Source organism: Thunnus maccoyii, chromosome 8, assembly GCF_910596095.1.
Source record: "Thunnus maccoyii chromosome 8, fThuMac1.1, whole genome shotgun sequence".
Classification (NCBI taxonomy): Eukaryota; Metazoa; Chordata; class Actinopteri; order Scombriformes; family Scombridae; genus Thunnus; species Thunnus maccoyii.
In genome coordinates this window covers 8826938-8847985 of record NC_056540.1, presented here as the reverse complement: position 1 = coordinate 8847985, position 21048 = coordinate 8826938, and the positions used below count along the sequence as shown (strand labels likewise).

The window sequence follows — 21048 nt, the reverse complement described above, 5'->3', positions numbered from 1 at the left end:
TCTGCCGAGCTTCATTTGACCTCAGAGTAGCATGAAGACAAAGAAATTAAACCATCCGAGCAAGAAAAATCAAATAACAAAGATGGAATGTCTGGCTGTTGTAGCGCACAAACCAATAACTTCCTCTAATGTCCCCTAAACCAGTGCCCCCCCCCTCCACAAAGCAGTTGTGACTATCACCCTCAACAAAGTGATGTAGTGGACTAGCTGCGGTATAAATGGGATTTCAGCATCCCTCACTATTCTCCTGCCCAAAGCTTAATTTCACTGACTCTCAGCTCCCCTGCTAAGTTCAGTAATGGAGCTTTAAATCCCCTCTGTTGTTGGGTCCTCACTCATTTTGCTACTGGGTCGATGATAGAGCTCTCGCTTCTTGTGCCACCTTCTTGATAAGACTTCACTTTGTGCCTTGAAACACCACCGATTATTTTCCCTCCTCACATCAACCACGCACTCCTCCCTCCCGCGTGCTCTGTATGCTTTTCTCCCCGCAGACATCCTTGTGGCTATGCTTCTACCAATATGTTGAGATTAATACGCTCTTTTTAAGGGACTTTTATTAACATTCTGTGAGTTCATTTTTATTCCTCTCTTTTGTTGTAGTGAAAGGTTAAACCCCAAATCTTGCTTTTCATCTGCTGCAGCAGCTTTGCTCTCTTTATATTTGAAGTCATCATCTATTACTGTGGTATTCTCTATGTGTGTGTGTGTGTGTATTTTGTGCATGTGTGAACAGTCCCATTAGAGAAAACAACAGATCGAGAGAACCTGGGGGAAAGGGGAAAGGAGGCTGTGCGTGGGAAGTTTTCTCTGACTGTGATCATTAAGAATGGATGGGTGTTTGAGGGGGATTGCATCTATTTGTGTGTTTCATGTTTCGGAGATAAACTGCTGCCTGGTTTTTGACAGCTTGGCATTGTTATGGTGATTATCGAGGCATATCTGCTGAATGTAACAGCTTTCAAGAGGAGGCCTAACTTTCACCTCATCTTATTCTTCTTCTGTTGTTTTCTTGCAGAGGCTTTTGACCTGGTGCTGCGTCATGGTCGTAACTCCACGCTGGCAATGCTGAAGTCAGAGTTCCCAAGTCTCGGAAGCGGGGCCCAGAGCTCAGTGGGGCAGCTCTTCCTGGACATGTCGCTCTACATCCTGGGCTCAGATTCCACAGTGGACCACATGGTGGCGGTGCTCTACGGCCGCCTCTTTCCCCTGACATACCGCCGCCTGCTGGGGGGCAGTGGATCCTCTGCATCTGAGGAGTGTGTAAGAGGCGCCTGGAAGGACTCAGGAGCATTTGGCCCTTATCCCAAACTGATGATGACCCGTCTGTCCCGCTCCCTCCTGGCCACTCGAGTCTTCCTTCAGGCGTTGAACCTGGGCATCGAGGTTGTCAACACCACAGACCACCTGCGGCCTGGCCGGGACTGTAGCCGTGCCCTGCTGAAGCTGTGGTACTGCCCGCACTGCCAGGGCATGCTGGGGCCGCCAGCTTGCAGAGGCTTCTGTCAAGCAGTGATGCAAGGCTGCCTGGGGGGAGCAGCCGAGGTGCAGCCTCACTGGAGGAGCTATGTAGACGGATTGGGGAAGCTGGCTGGCGCCATGAGGGGGGAGCAAGACATGGAGGCTGTTGTTCTCAGACTGCCTTCAATGATCAAACTCGCTCTCAAGCATGCTGTGAATGCCCGTACTCGCCTCAGCGCCCTGGTGAGTCCAGTACACAGACACACATACACATTTGCTAACTAGGTGTCATAATAAATGCAAGAGGCTGCGTTGATGCGGGTGCCTTCCTGAAGGTGAGACAATAAAATCCAGGAAGTCCAGTTGAGAGTTTGAGTGAACCTGAAGTCAGATGTCAGAACATGGCATAGCAGCTTTTATAATAACAGAATTTTACAACTCTGGAAATTTATCAGGGAGATAATAATTTCGTTCTCTGTCTCAGTGGTTGTGAGGTAAACTGTAGAATTAAGGTACAATCACGCTAGAACAAATTTCTGCAAATTCCAGCGATCATCATTTGACCTGCAATTCTGATGCCAAAATCACTTTGCAGCCCAGTGTTTTTCATCTTTGTTGAACTTCTACTTGCAAATTTGTAGTTGCCTAAAAGAAATAAAGATGCATTGTATTTGGAAGAGGAGAAGTCATTGTTCTAGCAGTGTCATCACCTTGTTTGGTAAAGTTTCACCTTCTTTGGTACTAGACTACAAACCTCAGCCTTGCACTCCTAGACTGGTTTCATTTTATAATTGTGCTGCTAAATATTTATTTATTTTCCATGTTAGACCCATGTCATCACATCCTTTTTCACTTGGACTGAAGGCTATGATGTTCATATCTCATTGAATTTAGCCAGAAAGGTGCACTTGCAAGTAGCTTGTTAACCAGACTGAATTACCATTTAGTTTCACTTAATTAATTCACTCAGACATTGTGTTCATGTCAGCTGAATTGTTGTTGCCAGGAAGGGCAGTTTTCTTTAGTTTTGCCCAAACCAATCAATAGCAAGTGATGTATCCATCCCGCTGTCATTTTCAGTTGATACAGAAGCCATGATACTGGATGCTGCAGCAATCATTTTCACTTTTTTCAGGACGTCTGAGGAAATTTTAGAGTTTGAGAGTCATTATTTCCGTAAGTCAACTGTCAACAGCCTGTACAGCTGGCAACATTCTTATTTCCATTTCTCAAGTCAATTTATTTCTGTGGGTATTTTTCTGTCTCTACTTTTCATGGAACAGGTTTCTCCGCACATCTTTCAGCAAACAGCAGCTGACTCAGGTGCTTCTCAGTTCGAGGACAGCAGACTTACAGAGAACAAAAGAGACTGGAGCACACCGATTAATTCACAGCCTTTAATTGTACAAACAAACTAACGTTTCGTCTTCATCAGAGTCAGAGACTCTAGACTCTGATGAAGACACAGTAATGTTCCAGTGCTCCAGTCCCTTTTGTTCTCTGGAGGTCTACTTTTCATGGATGTGAAGCCGGGATCAATCACACACAACAATTTGTGGGATCTTTATTGTCTTTATTGTCTGCTATTCGTGAGGTCTTTATTCTCTCCCTATTTAGTTTTCTTATTCATGAAATAACAGTAAAATAAAGCTCGGCTTTCACAATGGTTTCCAATATATAAAAGAAACTGTATAAACACAGTTTCCTACCTAGCTCACGAATAAGGAGCTCTGGAAGTACACTAGGGCTGTCACTTTATCAAAAAGTCAAGTTCAAACAAATTCAAACTAACAAGTCATTCAAATTAATTTGTTGTGTTTGACAACTCATATACCATAATGTGTCAGAGATACAATTTACTGTGACTGTTATAAGCACATATATAGCCAGCGACGTCCATCCATCAGTGGTCAGAGAAGGCATCTTTCCGCTCAGTATAGTCTGTATGTTTTCCCATGTGGTTTCATACAACTGCACTATGTGTCTTGAGACTGAACTGTGTCAGACGTTTGTTTGATCACTCGTGTGGTACACTGGCTGGTGAGTCCTCAGATTTGTTGGCATTGTAGAGTAAGGCAGCTGCTTTCATTGGTAATTTTGACGTCTATGGTGTAACCACCAAAATACTTCCACACACTGCTTCTCAGTAACTCCAGTGTCGTCATTATTCAATCAGCACGGCATAACTCGCTGCTGTCCTTTTCCGCTTTTGTTTATTAGCTTAGTTTGCTAATAGGTCAAAGAGTGTGTTTTAGAAAGTAGATTTCAGACTGGAGGACACTTATTGAGTGAGGGAGGATATGTTTTTTGTTGCAGGTTGCAAGAGATCCAGGCTAAATTTCTTCACTAGTGATAAGACATCATGTGATAAGACACACTCACAGCAGACAAGCAATGGCCAGTTTATGATCATTTTTCTTAGATAACGCAACACATTTTTTCTCCACATTCAAACCAAGATTGTACCTTTTGTCAGGGTTGAATCAAGAAAGAGAAATAATATGAATGAACGGGAGAGAGGAGAAAAAGCATGTATTTTTCAGGCAGTCAGACAGATGCTCCCAGCACGTCTCGCTGCAACACGTCTCTCACTCCTCAGCAGCGGTGACCCGTTATGTGTGGTTTCCACTGCAATAAAACCGTCAGGTTTGTTCTTAGCCCATATGTGAAGTCAGGGAGAAGTGCTCATGAAATATGAAGGTCTTTTTCTTGCAGAGTTACAGAGCTGGATGTGCTTTTGCTCCTGTATATCTGCTGAACTTTTGACTCTCACACCCTGAATCCCCGCGGTGACCAGGTTTCCACTCAGAAGCCATCATTTATTAACACACAGGTTGACCTCACTTACTCTGCAGCCTGAGGGCGTGGCTGCATCCATGAAACGCTGACTTGGGGGAAATCACTCTTCCTCTCTGTGTGTGTGTGAGAGAGAGATCCTTATCCAAAATTAAATAAGTCTGTGTGGGTTTATTTAAGACTGCAGCTCCAGTCACCACAGATTACTTTACACTATGTTTATGGCTCGGAGTCTGGTTCCAGTATATGGGATTAAAGCTACTATGTCAGTGTATTGTTCAGCTCTGTGACAAGGTCGAGTGTGTGTCTGTGTGTGTGAATGTAATCTTGCAGAGACACTTGCTCAGTGGTGTCATTGAAGGGACAGAGGCATTGTTTCCCTAACAGCTAATTTTGTCTCACTGAAGAGTCATGGGAGATCAACCAAAATTAGACAACACCTGATTACTTCAAATAACAGTTTAGGATTTGGCTGAATGGACTTGGGGATTAAAGGACAATTGCAATAGTTTTTCATGTTTTAGCCCATTAACTACAAATTGGGTATGTAATGAATCAAAACCAACTTGTAGAGTTGCTTAAACATTTCATCAAGTACATTTTTTTTGTCAGTCATGCTATTGTTTTCACTGTAATGCAGTAGAAAGCAGGGACAGTGTGAAAACTCTTCTTGGTGGTGGGTTTAATGATCGAATTCAGATTCATCATATCTCATTTGAAGTTTTTTGATGATTTTTATGAAAAATACAATTCAATTCAAATGTATTTGTACAGCACCATCTCATACAAAAGCAGTTCAAAGTGGTTTACATGAAGAAGAAACAGCAAAAATGTGCTTATAAACAGAAACATCATGCATACATAAGCATAAAATGACATATACATCCATACATATTAACCCCTAACCCATACAAACAGACATGCTGTACAAGTACGGTGTGTTCATTTAAGAAAGTGCTTGACTGAAAAGGAAAGTCTTCAGGTTGCTTTTAAAAGAACTCGATGTTGGAGCAAGTCTAAGTTCAGCAGGCAAACTGTTCTATTCTTTAGGTGCATAAATACTGAATGCCATCTCACCAGACTTTGAAAGTGCCCTCAGCACATGGAGGAGATTTCCACCTTGTGACCTGACAGAGATCTGCTCTCTGAGATGTACTGTGGAGTCAGACCAGCAAGTGCTTTGCAAACCAAAAAGAGGATTTTGAATTGTAACCTGAAAACAACGAGTGGCCAGTGAAGGTTCCAGGGGACTGGAGTTATATGGTCTGATCTTTTTCTCCTGGGTATAATAGAAGTAAAGGAAGAGATTCTTTTAATAGCATTTTCCTTGATTTTGCCCACGCATTCCACAATTTAATGTGTTTTCTGCTGCAAGTGGTTCTCTGCAAATGATGTGCTTATAATCAGTTTTATCACCTCTATTTTAAAATTAAAGATAAGAATGAACGAAGGCCACTAGCTCTAATCACTAGAATCCTCATGTGATTAGAGCTTCTTCAAAATTATTCAGATGACGTAAGTTTTTGTTTGTAGAAAAATTAGACAGTCCTGGTGAAAATCGGTGCAGTTCATATTTTGCTTGCAGCCTGATGTGGCTTAAACCTGTGTTGACTGTCTGTCTGAATGGGTCATCAAGTGTCAGCTAACCTTCTCTCACAACTCTTCTCCTGACCTGGGTTGAACTGAACTTTTGGTAAACAGGCATCTTTATTAGGGACAGAAATATTTAATGATATTTCCATTTCCAGATTTTTATGACAAATAAACGCCTACACTAATGAATCCTAGTTTTGTTGTCAAAAAAACAAGCCCAGAGGACAAACAATATGCAAAAATGAACATCATGAAACCTTTTCGAGCATCACTGAGTGCATTAAACAGTCCAAGACTGTCTGGATATACACATTCCCAGTCAGGTCGGTAAATGTAAACACACAGTTAAGACCCCTTGCGGCGCCGGGCCAGAGTAAAAGGTCTCAGTACTTCTTCCAAAGGATTCACCTGATGTGAAGTCACAAACCTTTTGTGTCAGCTGTGATTCAATGTTCCAACTCTGCGTTCACATTCACCAACCTGACGGGGGAACGTGTATAGTCAGTCTTGTGTATAGTCAGACAGTCTTGGACTGTTTAGTGCTTGTTGACACTTGACAGAAATCCATTCATCATCCTGTTAGAATCAGAATCTCTTTATTTTCCAAGTACATTTTATATACAAGGAATCTATATTCTGCATCCTATCCTTACCCATCCTATTATATTGTTGTGCTATATACCCATCCTAACTATGTAGGCACAGTGGGCAGCCACAGTCTGACACCAGATAGTTAGAACAGATGCATTCATGCTCTGGGGAGAAAGGCTGGTCTATTGTGCTGTGTCTCTGTATATACACTTATCTCCTGCACACAAATTAACCAAAACGTGGGGATGAATTGTATCTCGTGCACACACGATAGCATTTTGAGTGCTCGATGTAGTAAATTGTGGCCTCAATATATATATTTTTTGCCCATGTCCCCTTAGGGAATCTGTAGTATTTAAAAATTTCAGTAGTCTGAGTTAGTCAAATAAAGTGGATCATATTTTAGAGATACTGCAATATTTTTTACAGCAACATTATGGATCTACTACGTTCTATGGCTTGTTTGGTGGTTTCATGTGATAGTAAGTGGCGCAGCTGCAGATGGTGTCTCTCACTTAACCTCACCTCCACTGAGAGTTCAGACCCCCTGATACTGAGGGTGACAGACAGATCGACTCTATCTGAGTAAAAGAGTCCTCGAGGTGTGAGAGAGACATCTCTTTCCTTCTCTGCGGACTTGAAACATGTACTCTACCGGCGAGATGACCACTCATCGTCTGCCAGCCCGCTCCCCAGCATGTTAACATTCATATCCTCCATCCGACGCAACTCCGGCGTGAATCAACCAATGTTCAGAGAGACAGAGAGGGCAGTCGAGAGCCCTGCAGCTCCAATCTATTCTCCTGTGAACTTCCCACCCCTCTCCTGGAGTTTGATGTCATCCACCTCCATCTGTACATCTCATCTTGAACATCCTTCTCTCTCTATTTCAGCCCCCCCTTCTCATTTATTTCTTTTTCTCTCATTCTTACGTGCTGCTGTGAGAGAGGATGCATGATTTATGAAGCTCTATTTTTACCAGTTACTGAGGAGAAAGAGAGGAGAGAAAGAGCGACAAAGACAGGGAGAGAAGAGAAGAATGGAGAGGAGAGTGTGTGAGGAGCGAACCCAAGGGGAAGGAGGACAGGGGAGTGTGGAGGAGACATCCATCACCCTGCGACCCCTCGGCTGAAAATGAAGATGGGAAGTAGGTTGAGACAGAAATATGATAGATCCTACCAAGATTACAGGAGATGTACGGCGGAGTACATGAGTTGTGTATTGTTACACACTCGACACATTCGGGTGCTATCAGTCTTTTACCACATATCTCTTTGTGTGCCTGCAACATTTTTTGTCAATAACACACTTTTCATCAGCTCTTGTTTTTGTTGTCTTTCCTTTGTGCACAAAAATAGCTCAAGCAGATCAAATCCCATCCAAGCGGTTGCTTCACTGAGGAAACAAGAGCGCTAATTAAATCTCTGCTGCATTTTTATTTCTGATTAATCCATTCAAACATGTGGGCCACTGTAGACACGAGAGTCAGACTTTTTAAGCAGTTAGAGCCATTTGAGCTTTTAAACATGCAATAAATCATTAATGTTGTAAAATCTCTAAGTCATTATTTATCGAGTCATATGGTTAATCTGAATTATAGAAGACAAACTGTGGTATTTATAAGTCCTTAAAGGCTCAATCTGTCATTTGTTGGCCCGTGTACATTACAGATATAAGAGTTTGAAATAATTATGAAAAATATTTTTGCATAATTAACTGATTATAATTGACAAAGCTGGATTACTAATAAACCGGGCAACTTCTCTGTGGCCTCAGAAACTTCAGGCTGAACGGGGGGCTCAATAGGGGCCCATTTTTGCCCCAGGGCCTCTGAGATGGGCAATCTGGCCCTGTAATTGATTTTTTTTTTTTTTTTTTTTTTTGGAGGGGGGGAGACAATATCAAAGAATATGCAAACATGTTGGATACCTGTCCAGTTTTTTAAAAGATGAAAACATCCATTCCAGATTAAAAACACAAAGACTGGGGTGTTTTTGTATACTATCTCAACTTTACTGGCATATTTCTTATAAATATGACTGTAACTTTAGATAAAACCAGTTTGCTCAAGGTTGTTGAGTCTTACTTGTATGTTATTATTTATATAATTTATGATAATTATTGATAAATTAGTCACAAATCTCAAGTAAACATTTTTGAATACCATACCAGAGTCATTTTTCAAATCTTCAATGCAGACAATTAGCCTCTCATTGCACCTTCTTAATGACTCACATTAGACATGTTTTCTGTCCTACTTTGAAGAAAACATCATGTTCTCATACTTCAGTCTCACAGATCCGGCTGTTTCATCTGCATCCGAACGATGTCTATAAAATCAAAAGAAGAATTTAATAGCTTTTCACAGCTCTGAATGCTACAGGAATTACAGACCTGTGAGTGAGAAGTGTGAAATCAATTTTGCATCTCTCTAACCTTGATGCACAAACGACTAATGTCTCATTTTGAACTTGAGTCTGATCTGCACTGTTGCCTCGTCTATTTTAATGAGATTAACATTTTAGGTTCAGTATGCAGGTTTTAGTAACAACAGTTTTACCATGCAGAGCGGCTTTTGTAAGCCAAATTTGTCTTAAAATATCAATAATTCATTATTTTTCAAACTATTTGGGGATTTGTTGTCATATCTCGTTGATGTGAAGCTGAAAATTTGTGAAGCGGCGGATTTATTTAACAGGCGTATTGAGCTGAACTGATTAGTGAGATTTGGAGATTAGACTGAAAGAATCTGTGCAGATAGTGAGTGTGAATACAAGTTTTACATTTCGAAAAGCTTTGATCAGTGTAGGAAAATGCTTAATATTCACAGTATACACCTGCATGCACACATCCATCATATTTTCCCTCAAAGCCCTGCATTTTTTATTCAAATCTGGAGACATTCTGACATGTTAAAACTACAATTCGAGACATTTCTTAAACCATTTACACCACACAAGACTTAAAAGAGTCTGTTGCACCAAATTCCTCATTTACAACCCAGACTCTGCAGTATCCATTTGAAGATATGACCCTGATAGCTGTCTGGTATTACTTTCCCCTCTGACGTAATAGTGAGACTTTCTCCCTCATTTTCACCTCGCTGAGAGACTCTGAAAGGGAAGGTTGAGCTGAAATAGGATGCCTATAATGTGTGCATTTCACCAGAAGTCAGTTCCTTTGCTGGTGACAACAAAGCAGAGAGGAGGAGGGGGGGGGGGGAGGAGGAGGAGGAGGAGGGCCGAGTGCTGACTCAGTCTCTCCCTTGAGCCTCGACTCCCCTGGAACACAAACATTACTCACCAAATATTCTTCAATATGTTGTTACAGCTGGGCATGGCACCCCGCCATGTTTTCAACACTGATTGTATCATCCTTCCTCTTCAAACCGTTTGCTTATTATTAACTTCCTTATGATCGAGATGAACGTATAATCCTGATCATACAGGAGTGTCGGGATCCACATGCGTTTCCATTGATCTGTTTGGAGTTTATCTTTACACTGTGTTTGCACAAGCAGAGCGCCACATGGAACCTGAGATGCAGGTGAGCAAGTGTATGCACACGTGGACTGCAAAGTGGCAAAGTGTGTGTGTGTGTGTGTGTGTGTTTGTGAGTGCTGTATTACTGGCCGTCAGCATCTCTCTCTCTTAGCAAGGCGGGCTGCTCAGTGCAGATAAAAGTGTGCAGATACTGTATTTCAGAGCACTCAAGCTGAGGCAGGCTTTATCTGCAGACTCTCCTGTTGGTTGTGTTAGTCCAGCCCTGGGTGATATTAATACCCCACTAATGAGCCCCTTCCTTGAAGAATCCGGAAACAATCGGCAGGGGGGAAGGTGTGGGGGGAGGGGGGGATGTGCTGAATCAGTCTCTCCCTTGTGCCACAACTCCCCTACGGCTTCCCGGGAACGCACAAACAAAAGGAGGAACACAGCTCCAATCACATTAATCATGGCCTGTGGGAGCACCGGCGCTCGCTCCAGGCGCAGGAGGACGGGGAGAATTACATGAGAGGAAGATGTTGAGGGAGAGAATGGGGTGGCAGAGACAATGGGCTGAGGTGTGTGTGTGTGTGTGTGTGTGTGTGTATGTATAGACTGTGGTGGCTATCATCACACCGTATCCTTGGATGACAAGGCTGTATTGATTAACCCTGATGATTCTGTCTTACAGCTGATCAGCATTTGTGTGTGTCAGCATGCATGCAATAAACAAGTTGCTGTGTTCGGAAAGCTAATCCTGTTCCAGACCAATAGGTGGTACTGTGTAACTGCTGTTATACTACTTGATAAGAAAAAAAGAGGAAATATTGCAGTGTCTGGAGTTGTGGAATTCACATCCACAGTAAAGTAACATGGAACCTTATCCTCTGTCCAGTGCTTCTTTTTAAGTGCTTTACTACAAATACTTAACAAAATTAGTGACGAGGATGGCTGTGGCTACTACTCCTTTGCCTCCCACTTTCCTACAATGTCCAGGAGAACCTGCAATGCCATTTGAAACATGACTGAAAATGTTTGAAACTACCTACTTGTGATTGACGTGGAAGGAGCCAAGTGGCCCGATACCCAAAAGTGAGTTGTGCTGTTGCATAGCATCAGAACCGAAGCACAGAGGATCTTCTATACCTTGACTGAAACAGGTACCACCTACAATTATGCTGTGGCTGCCCTGCAAGCATATTTTGTGTAGAAGGTAAATGTCATTCTTGAGAGACATAAGCTTGGCCAATGAGCACAGAGACATGATGAAACTATTGCAAAATACGTCTCTGAGCAAGGTGAGATGCTCACTTTGTGTGAGTTCAGAAATGCAGAGCAAGATATGCTATGAGATCAAATCATGGAGAAAGCCCACAGTGGACATATACGTGAATGTTTGCTACTAGAAGATAAACTGACACTGGATAAGGCCATTCAGATCAAGGGGAAATGGCTGCGCGCAATGCCAGTGCACTCCCAAACAGTGAAGTGCCAGTGTGGGAGATAAAAACACTGCCAAGGACGGAACAAAAACGCTCCAACAGCGCAAATAACCAAAGAAAAGGTGAAACAAAGTCTGAACATACACGCAAATGTTACAGATGTGATTCAGAAAAGCACCTGACAAATTCCACAAAATGCCCTGCTACAAGCCAAATATGCAAATCATGTGGAAAGACTGGGCACTCTGCAAAAGTGTGCCGCTCAACATGAGGTGAGGGAGGTTGTTATGCCCGAGCTGACTGTGCTTTTTCTGAAAGATGCTGTCTCAGTAGAGATGAAAATAACGTGCACTGTAGAATTAGGCACATCCCCTAACATGATAATAGATACTGGATGTCTGTGAAGATTCTCAGGCATCCAGGTCATGGTTGAATCGAGGGCAACTGGACTAGTTTGTGGATACTTGAAGACATCCAAGGGGCTTCTTTAGTTCTAAGTGCCTGGTAGGGAGTCCCAGGTATTTATCCTCTGTGGGGTCATTATCATTGATACCACTTGGTTCGTTAGTTCTCCTGGCTGTAGTATTGACAATCGTTAGAGTCGTTGGAGTCACCTGAGGTGAACCACTAGGTGTTAACGACAGTCATTGGAGTTGTCACATGAGGCCAAATGTGAATGGTTGTTAAATCTCCTGGGAAGGGATGAAAGGACATCATTATAGGTGGGGTATAAGTGGTGTCGTAGACCTCCTCCTCTGTTGAGGGATGGTTTCTCTACTTTGAAACCATTTATCCTCCCTATCCAAAATATGCACATTGTTGTCCTTGAAAAAGTGTCCCTTATCTTTCAGGTGTAGGTAAACTGCTGAGTCTTGACCTGAGGGGTTGGCCCTCCTGTGTTGAGCCATGCATTTGTGTAGTGGTTGTTTAGTTTCCCTGATATACAAGTCTTTGCATTCTTTACTGCATTGGACTGCATACACTAGATTGCTTTTCTTGTGTTTGGGTGTGCGGTCTTTCAGGTGGACTAGTTTCTGTCTTAGTGTGTTGCTGGGTTTGAAAAACACAGGGATGCAGTGTTTGTTGAAAATCCTCCTGAGTTTCAGACACGTCCATGCACAAGTCTCTTATTCTGAGAGGGAGTCACAGAATAACAGTGCCAGTAAGGCTACATTCCCACATGGTACACCTAGCGCATGAGAGCCACCGAGGCATTGTCAATACTAAAGAGAGACTCAGAGACTTGTATTGGTAGCCTAAGATGGATGCGCTGGTACAGCCTGTCAATGCCACCTGTGTGTCCTGTCAGCTGAATGACAAGACAACAAGAACCGCCTCCTGCACCAATGACACCAATCCCTTTGCCTGATGGGCCCTGCCAAAAGCTTGCACTAGACATTGTTGTCCCATTCAAGACTGGCTCTGCTGACTGCAAGTTTGCTATCACCATGGTAGACTATTATTCAAAGTGGCCAGAGGTGTGTTTTGCTCCACAGTGCACTACTGCTACAGTGATTAGCTTCATGAGATCTGTGTTTACTCAAAATGGAAACCCCATAGCCTTAGGTGCATTATGTTCAAATGACTGAGATAATGGCCCACAGCTAATCTCCTCAGAAATATCCTCTTTCCTGAGAGATCAAGATATCCAACACATCAGGACTACAATCTACCACCCAGAAGGAAATGGGGCTTTAGAGAGGCTAAATAGTTAAGAGAAAGCATCTTTACTGCACAGAGAGAGAAAGCTCCGTGAAAAGCTCATGTCACTGAGTTCCTTCAAGTCTAAAGAGCTACACCACATGCGACCACAGGGACATCACCCCTCCAGCTCATGTATTGAAGAAAGATGAGAACCAAACTCTCTATCCAGCCAAAGCTCACAGCTGCTCAGGATCATGAACTGAGAGACAGAGTTGCAAAGAAACAGTTACACACGAAAACATACACTGATGCCAAGAGACATGCCAAGACTCCTAAACTGCACCCAGGAAGCCTTGTGTGCGTGAGAAACCCTGTGCATGTCAAGAAAGTAAAGTCCAAGTTCAATGAGCCTCTTAAAGTGACACAGCAGAAAGGACCTCACAGCTACACGCTGACTGATGGGCAGATTTGGGACGCTTCACACCTGTCTGTGCTGCCGGAGGCCTTCACTCTTCCACCAGAAGAACAGAGGCCTACAGAGTCTGCTACAAGGGACTGTACAAAATAGAAAACAGCCAACTTGAATCAAAGACTATGTCACTTGAGAATACAAGAGGGACATATAGTCTGTTGCTGTAACGATGTTCAAAGAAAAAAACTGTTCTGCTTACTGTTAAAGGTGAAGTAACACCCAGGTTCTCACTGCAGAGGATATTTATTTTTGAAAACATTTTGTTACCCCACTTTCTTTAAGTGTAGACGTAACACTTTTTACGAAAGGGGGGAATGTTGTGTCCTGAAAGTTAATCCTATTCCAGGCCAATAGTTGGGACTATGTAACTGCTGTTATACTACTTGATAATAAAAAAAGACAGGAAGTATTGCAGTGCACGCCCACAGTAAAATAACATGGAACATTATCCTCTGTCCAGTGCTCCTTTTAAAGTTGTTTTGCTTCAAGTACATTACACAAGTGTGTGTGTGTCTGTGTAACATATGTGTGTGTTGGCAATGAGTATATTATGTAGGAGTGCATGTTTATCATGTTAATGGCCCTTTGTGCATTATGTTCAAATGAACGATTGGATGAAATTTTTATTTATGCAGGGAAGTGCATGTGTGTGCGTGTGTGTGTGTGTGTGTGTGTGTGTGTGTGTGTGTGTGTGTGTGTGTGTGTGTGTGTGTGTGTGTGTGTGTGTGTGTGTATGCCCGTTTCTATTATCTCATTTGAACCTTTTCCAGTATAAACAATGACCTTGTCAGGACCAGTAGTCCTCATGTGGACCAAAGCCTGGTCCTAATGAGCCAAAACATCATTTCTGAGGTCGTGGTTAAGTTAGGGGTAAGGTGTGAATTGAGGTCAGGTAAAGGTTAGGGTTTGGGTTAGGCTGTCCACAATTAATGGAAGTCAATGCAATGTCCTAACAAGGATAGCTGAGCAAATACACTGTGTGTGTGTGCATGTGTGCGTGTGTGCGTGGCCTCGACTGCCACTATATAAAGATGTCCGGTGCTGCTCTATCGGGTCCCATCAGTATTCAGCAGCAGTGGTGCCAGCCTATTCACTTAAAGGGGAGCTGGGCACAATTAGCTGTTAACATTACATGGCAGATTTCAGCCTCGGCCAGTATCCCCGGGGGAAATTAAACCACCCGCAAATCATTAAACCACAAGCTAAACATTAACATCCATTTGCATTTTTATTGCACCTGAAAAGAATGTGCCAGGTCCATTATCTCTGAGAGACAGAGAGGGACTTCTTATTTATTATTGTTATGTGCGTCCCGCTAGGAAACACAATGGCATTTATATGGGGAGAGGAGCAAACGAGAGGCCTTGTTTTCAACGCTCGCGTTTTTGGAGTGTTATGATTACAAATTCGAACAAGGCGGAAATGGCTGGCAGAGGATACAATGACTTGTTTGTTATGCAAATCCCCCACTTTCATCCCTCCCAAAAATAAACAAACCCAAACTGATGACAATTTGTGGAGTGGTTCAGCTGAGTAAGGTCGGCAGTTTGGCTGCTGACAGGTTCTTACTGTCTGCAGTGTCATTGTTATTAAGAGTTTGAATAAACAGGCTTAGGTCCAGGAACTGGAAGCAATGAAACATAAGTGGGGTGAAGAGGTTTGGGGAGCAGAATACCCTCGCTCAATGCTGGTTGCTCATATTCTCCTCCTCTCTCTCTCTCTGCTCGGCAGGTGAGCGGGATGTGTGGACACACTCCTCAGCGGGCCTCTCGCTCTGTTGCATCCTCTCCTCCTCAACCTCCCGCTGCCTCTGCAGCCCGCAACACCCAGCCCTCATCCTTGGACGCAGATGAGACTTTGGCGGGCCTCCGCAGGTGAGGAAATCAGGGACTGTAATCCAGGCTGAGACCCTTCCAGTTGATGAAGCAGCACTTCCTCTACAGATTGCTGCCTTTGTCTGACAGGCAAATATTGCCCCTGACACTGTGGACAGGTTTCCTCCTGTTTCCTTGTGACACTCAATCTTTCTCCACTCGAGTGTTTTTAACACCCTTGATGCAGTAACAGGCTTAAATGAACAGTGTAATAATGCCCAGCGGGGCCGCTGGCCTCAGCTGCACAATGGCTAGATTAATGTCAATTAGGAATAGAGACACTGCTTATTCTAGCCTCTTTCACTCTCCCTCTCTCGAGGGGGATCTCATCGACTTGCTTTCACCGTTAGCAGGCTGAATTCCCTCTCGCGTTTTATCTCTGCCTCTTCTTTGTCTTCCTCTCTTTGTTTCTCTCCGCTCTTGGACTCTATATCTTTCTGCTTTTCTCCCTGCTGAAGTGTGCAAGTCATATTAAGATGAACCAGTATCATTCTTTGTCCATCTATGTGTTGAACGTTTTCTTTCTTTACCTACTTCAGGGAGTTCATATCTAGCCTGAAGAGGTTCAGCTCCTTCTACAGTGGTCTCGGGGAGGCGCTGTGCAGCCGTGAACCTGCTCCAGCAAACCACTCCCTCTGCTGGAATGGGCAGGAAATGACAGACAGGTAAATCATGTGTCCTATTTGCTTGAATTTAAAGCGCATCCTAAATGCACCCACAGACAAATACACACTCTAGCACAAGCTACAGCCAGTAACATGGTCCTTCTCAGGTGTATTGGCTTTCTAAATAATACAAATAGTCTCCTCCGATTCTTGAATTTGCAATATTCCAGCCGCACATCTAGCGGAGTGTAGGTGAATTGAAGGGTAAGTTTGCCTTGAGCTGATGAGCTTCACACGGGGGCCTCACTCTCCCACTGAGTGTGAGTGTAAATCTTGACTTTGGCTCTATGGGATGTTATTAATATCAGGCGTGCTGTCACCTTCTTCTCGCTTAGTTAATTGCCATTTCGATCGTTCTCTCCTCCTTTATCCAACATCTCCTGTGCACCCTGCAGAATCTAATTTGGTTTTTGCAATATTTCACTTCACCCCTGTCCTTTGGCTGCACACATCATAACTTCTTCCTTTTCCGCCCGCGCCGTCAGCTGGTCCTAGTTTCAATTTGGCTTAGATAGTTATAGATATCCGGTGTTTTTTTTTTTCTTTGTGAATTATGTGTGGAATTTAATCAATGCAGAAGCACACATTTCAGACGAGGAGTGCTCCAGGTTAATGTTTTACCTCTTGTTCCAGAGGAGGGCTGTGAATAAATTCTGTGCGTTTTCTCAAAGTACTAAAAGAGAGTCTGTCACAAAGATAGGAAAGAGCCTCAATCTGAGAAGGGGACATCAGGTTGGCAAGTGGGCAGAGCTGTCCTGAGGGGATGATTACAAGCTGGACCAAACAGTGCGATAGGAAGGTGCAGGGAGGCAGAAAAGGAGACAAAATGATGGAGAGATTACAATGTCTTGCGGCAAGCAATTCTCCATGTCATCTCCGAGGGCATATGCCTGCAAATTCACTCCAGGTACATTTTCACTCCGAGATTTGTTCTGGATCATCTTCCATTATCCTCCGAGATAGGACCTGCTCCAGAGCCAAACGTGGCATCCATTCTCATATTGTTTCATGCAGATAAATTTAGATGCAGTGTGTGTGGGGGTAAGCGCTGGAGGGGTCGGGTACTGAATGTCTCTGATACTTGAGGAGTGATCTCGGAGCTAAATGTGGCGCTTTTTATCAGGCGTGTTTACCATCCCCAACTGGAGCCAAGATCAGAGGAGCAACACTTTTCACCACATCAAAGAGCGTTACACTGATAACTATGATAATAGATGTGATGCCGTGTCAACTCAAAACATCGAGTTTCCATTCCTCTTTTGGATCTAATGACACTGTAAACTCATGCGCGTGTGATAACTGATAAAAGATTAGATGATATGTCAACTGTAAACATTTGATTTAGGGACTGCACTGAAATTATTAGTGGGGGAGAGTCCGTCGGAAAGGGGGAGGGGTATTGTAACGTTTGTTTTTGCTGAAGTTAGGGTAGTTTGACTTTTTTGAGAAAGCAGAGAAGGGTATTTTTTTCTTGACCTACATTTATATTTTATTTAATTAAATTCCTTTGCAAATCAGTTAAAGGTGCAGTGTGTAGAATTTAGTTGCATCTAGTGAGCGGACTTGGCAGAAATAGAATATAATATTCATAAGCATGTTTTCATTACTGTATAATCACCTGAAAACAAGAATCATTGTGTGTTCATTACCTTAGAACGAGCCCTATATATCTATATAGGGAGCAGATCCTCTTCCACAGAGTCCGCCATGTTGCGCCACCATGTTTCTATAATAGCCCAGAAGGGACAAACCAAACACTGTCTCTAGAGAGCGCCTTTTGCGTTTTTCACAAGTTTCACAGCCATTGTAGGTTCTCCTACATGCTTGGAAGGAGAAGGTGAGGGGTTTTCAGTTTGTTGCAATCTGCAACCTCACCACTAGATGCCACTAAATCCTACACACTGGTCCTTTAAATGATAGGTTCACAGTTCATCAAATCTGTTTTAAAACAATAGTTGGGTGTCCATATGGACATTCAAACAGGTTTTGCTCAGAGTAATCAATCCTCCTGTTCATACTAACAATTAGAAAATCCCCTCCAAATATGCTAACAATGTAAGTGAACAAAGTCGACAGTCCTCAGTTTGAGCAAAACTGTGTCTAAAAGTTTATCTTAAGATAATATGAGCCTTCAGCCATCTGAGTTAGTCAAATAAAGTGGATCTTCCACAGCTACAGTCTTTTTAGTAAAGTATTTCTGTGTCTTAACAGACAGTGTTTTCCTGTTTAGCTGCAGTGGAAATATAGTAATAAAAAGAGGGACTTTGGCACTACAAAGAGCATCTTTGAAAGATATTGATTCGATTTGACTAATTTAGATGACTGAAGCTTCATATTAGCTTCAGATAAACTTTTAAATACATTTTTGCACAGAAGGAGGACTGTGGATTTTGTCCCCCACTTACATTAGAAGTGCATTATGAAGGGATCTTCTAATGACCAGTATGAACAGGAGGAATGATTACAACAAAAAAAGCACATGTATTATTTTGACATGTTGTAGGGAGGTTGTATTTTTTATAGGTCAAGAGGAGGGTTTTAAAGAAAACTTAACCCTGGGGAGGACCTTTCTTTTTTACAAAGTGAAACATAAAGTTCAGTCCCCTTCACCACCCCAATCATTTTCATACAGTCCCTTACAGATCTTTTTATATCGTCTAAATGTGATTCTTTTTTTTTGTTCAACATGACATGCTGCCAGAACAAGTATAGTATATTAACAGTAACAACAACAGTGTTTACACACTGCAAACCCTGACCTCTGACCCAGTCTGTATGCTCGGAGGTGGAGGTGTGATCCATCAGATGGTGTGAAAAACATCAGACTCCATTATGTATTCTTTCAACACCTGCACTCCCACGCCTCTTCCCCCTCTGGTGTTTATTCTGATGTGAGAGGCGACTGGCTCATTCAGACCGGACCTAATAGCATAGTAATTGGTGTTAGATTAGATTAGGTTAGCACCAGAGTTAACCGATCTGATCATCTCTGCTGGCGGCGAACAATAACGCTGCAGAGATTGGATAACAAACTAAAAGCTGAAAACTGAGACTATCAGCAGTGGGAAGAGTTTTATGGTGATAACACGTTAAATTACAGTAGCAGTCGAAATGGAAATGGGAAGGTTTGTCCAAACTTTTGACTGGTACTGTATGTCTCTGCAAAATTATCTGACTGGCATCTATCATGTGAAACGCTAACCTGTCTCGGCTCCCTATCCTCGCTCAAACCCCTCGCTCCTCTTAATCCTCCTTCCTCAACCCATATTTCCTCCTCTCCTATCCTTAATGGATCACACATCTCCTTCTATTATTAATGTGATAATTAGCAGCGGAGAGGGGATGAGATCATGGCTAATAAGAAGAATAAATAACTGGGGAAATGTAATTTGAGTTTAATGAAAAGTCTGACTTAGGGGAGAGCGGAAGACTGATGAATGGAGATGGCAGGTGAAAGGTGTGTCTATGTGTGTGTGTGTGTGTGTCACAGAGTTGAGAACACAGTATGACCTCATGCTTTGCACACACACACACACAGACACACAAATGCTGACTTTTTTCAAGGCCCTTTTCTCTCTTACTAACCTTTTCTCTGAAAATCATTTCTTTACACTCCGGCCCATTTGTCCTTCATCATAGCAGATGACATTTACATTGAGGTATGACCTCTGCCCTCATATCACTGTGTTGCCCGGGAGCAGATATGTTTTCAGTCTTGTAGATCTAAACACATGTGGTTTAGGCATCAACCCAGCACTATGAAGCTGCGGTGGGAAAGGGTTAATTCCTGGCATTGCCAAGAGCGTAGAAACACCTGCAGGGAAGTCTCAACATGAAAGATAACAACTGGAGAGAAATCTACCTTTCAGACTCACCAGCTCCTCCTCTTGATAACATACACAGACATCAACAGAGCAGCGTTTCCTCAGTTACACATAGAGACATGTGAGCACCTGCCTGTTGGCTGGTCGTACCTAAATATACGCTCACCGCTACAGCAGGACAAAAGCACATCTCTGCTAATGTCCTCTCATTTACTGCACATATGAAAATGCCACTGACTGATCAGTTTAATGTACATGAAATGAATACCAGTCAGACTTATGCATAATGGTTCAACTCCTTTCAGGATGTTTTGCGTAATGGAGAAACTCAAAATTTTATATCGACATGTAACTGTGTCTTTGTGTTGATTGAAAACATCTTTAAACATCAAAGTTAAAAAAAAAGTTAATCCCTATTTAAGTTTATAGACCTAATGTCTCCAGTGAGGGGAAAAGTTAGCTTGAGTTACAAATGGACTTTCCAGCTCTTCAGATTGACCCCTAATCTAAAAACCAGAAGAGCTGTCGTTCATCTTATCAACACTAGATGGTGATAAACACTCTAGTTTGGAGAGATGTAGCAGTTGGTCAGTTCTTTACGTCTTTCACTCATGAAGCTGCCTTTGAGCTCTCTGCAGTGAGTGAATCTGCTCTAAACATTTCTGTTGAATGAAATCATTCTTCCTGTCCTGTCAGGTTTGCAAGTCCCGGCCTGAAACGGTCGAACCCCGGCTCAGAGTCCCGAAGCAACAAACCCCCTGAGCCAGTCATCAGCCAGATCATAGACAAACTCAAGCACATCAACCAGGTGAGCTGTGTGTATTTCTGCTCATGTGTTTGTACAAGTCTCATCTCTACTTGTGCCTTCTCTGATAACACTTCAAACTCTGTAAAATAAAGTTTTACCAACTCATTAGTTCTTCTTTTGGTTCACATTTGAACATTTATTCCCAAGCTGCTGCAAGACTCACTCTGCGGCTCCTGTGCGAGTCAGCGCAGGACAAGTGAAGATGTGAAATGAGGATGCTGTGTGCTTCTCGCATTTAAGAGAAACTCCACAAGGAACCTGTTTTTAGGGCGATGTCAACTACTTGCTCTTTATAAACACATTGTTGAAAAGGAAACTTCTGAATAGTCTTTATATTGTGTCTCATCTGCACTGGGGGGGACAGTATTGTAGGGATGACCATTGGTGTGTTCAATA

At 42.8% G+C, this 21048-nt stretch overlaps 1 protein-coding gene across 2 annotated transcripts in view; it reads left to right on the top strand.

Moving 5' to 3' along the window:
• Nucleotides 1-21048, top strand: part of gpc3 (glypican 3) — a 113722-nt gene that overhangs the window by 62956 nt on the left and 29718 nt on the right. The window contains exons 3-7 of one of the 2 annotated variants that reach the window (XM_042419897.1): nucleotides 1019-1704; nucleotides 15213-15355; nucleotides 15895-16020; nucleotides 20541-20652; nucleotides 20800-21018. In XM_042419897.1, the coding sequence (XP_042275831.1) occupies nucleotides 1019-1704; nucleotides 15213-15355; nucleotides 15895-16020; nucleotides 20541-20652; nucleotides 20800-20865 (1133 nt within the window). In that variant the 3' untranslated portion in view covers nucleotides 20866-21018. Of the gene's footprint in view, nucleotides 1-1018; nucleotides 1705-15212; nucleotides 15356-15894; nucleotides 16021-20540; nucleotides 20653-20799; nucleotides 21019-21048 lie in introns of those variants that run through there. The other variant, XM_042419898.1, reaches the window with a different exon arrangement.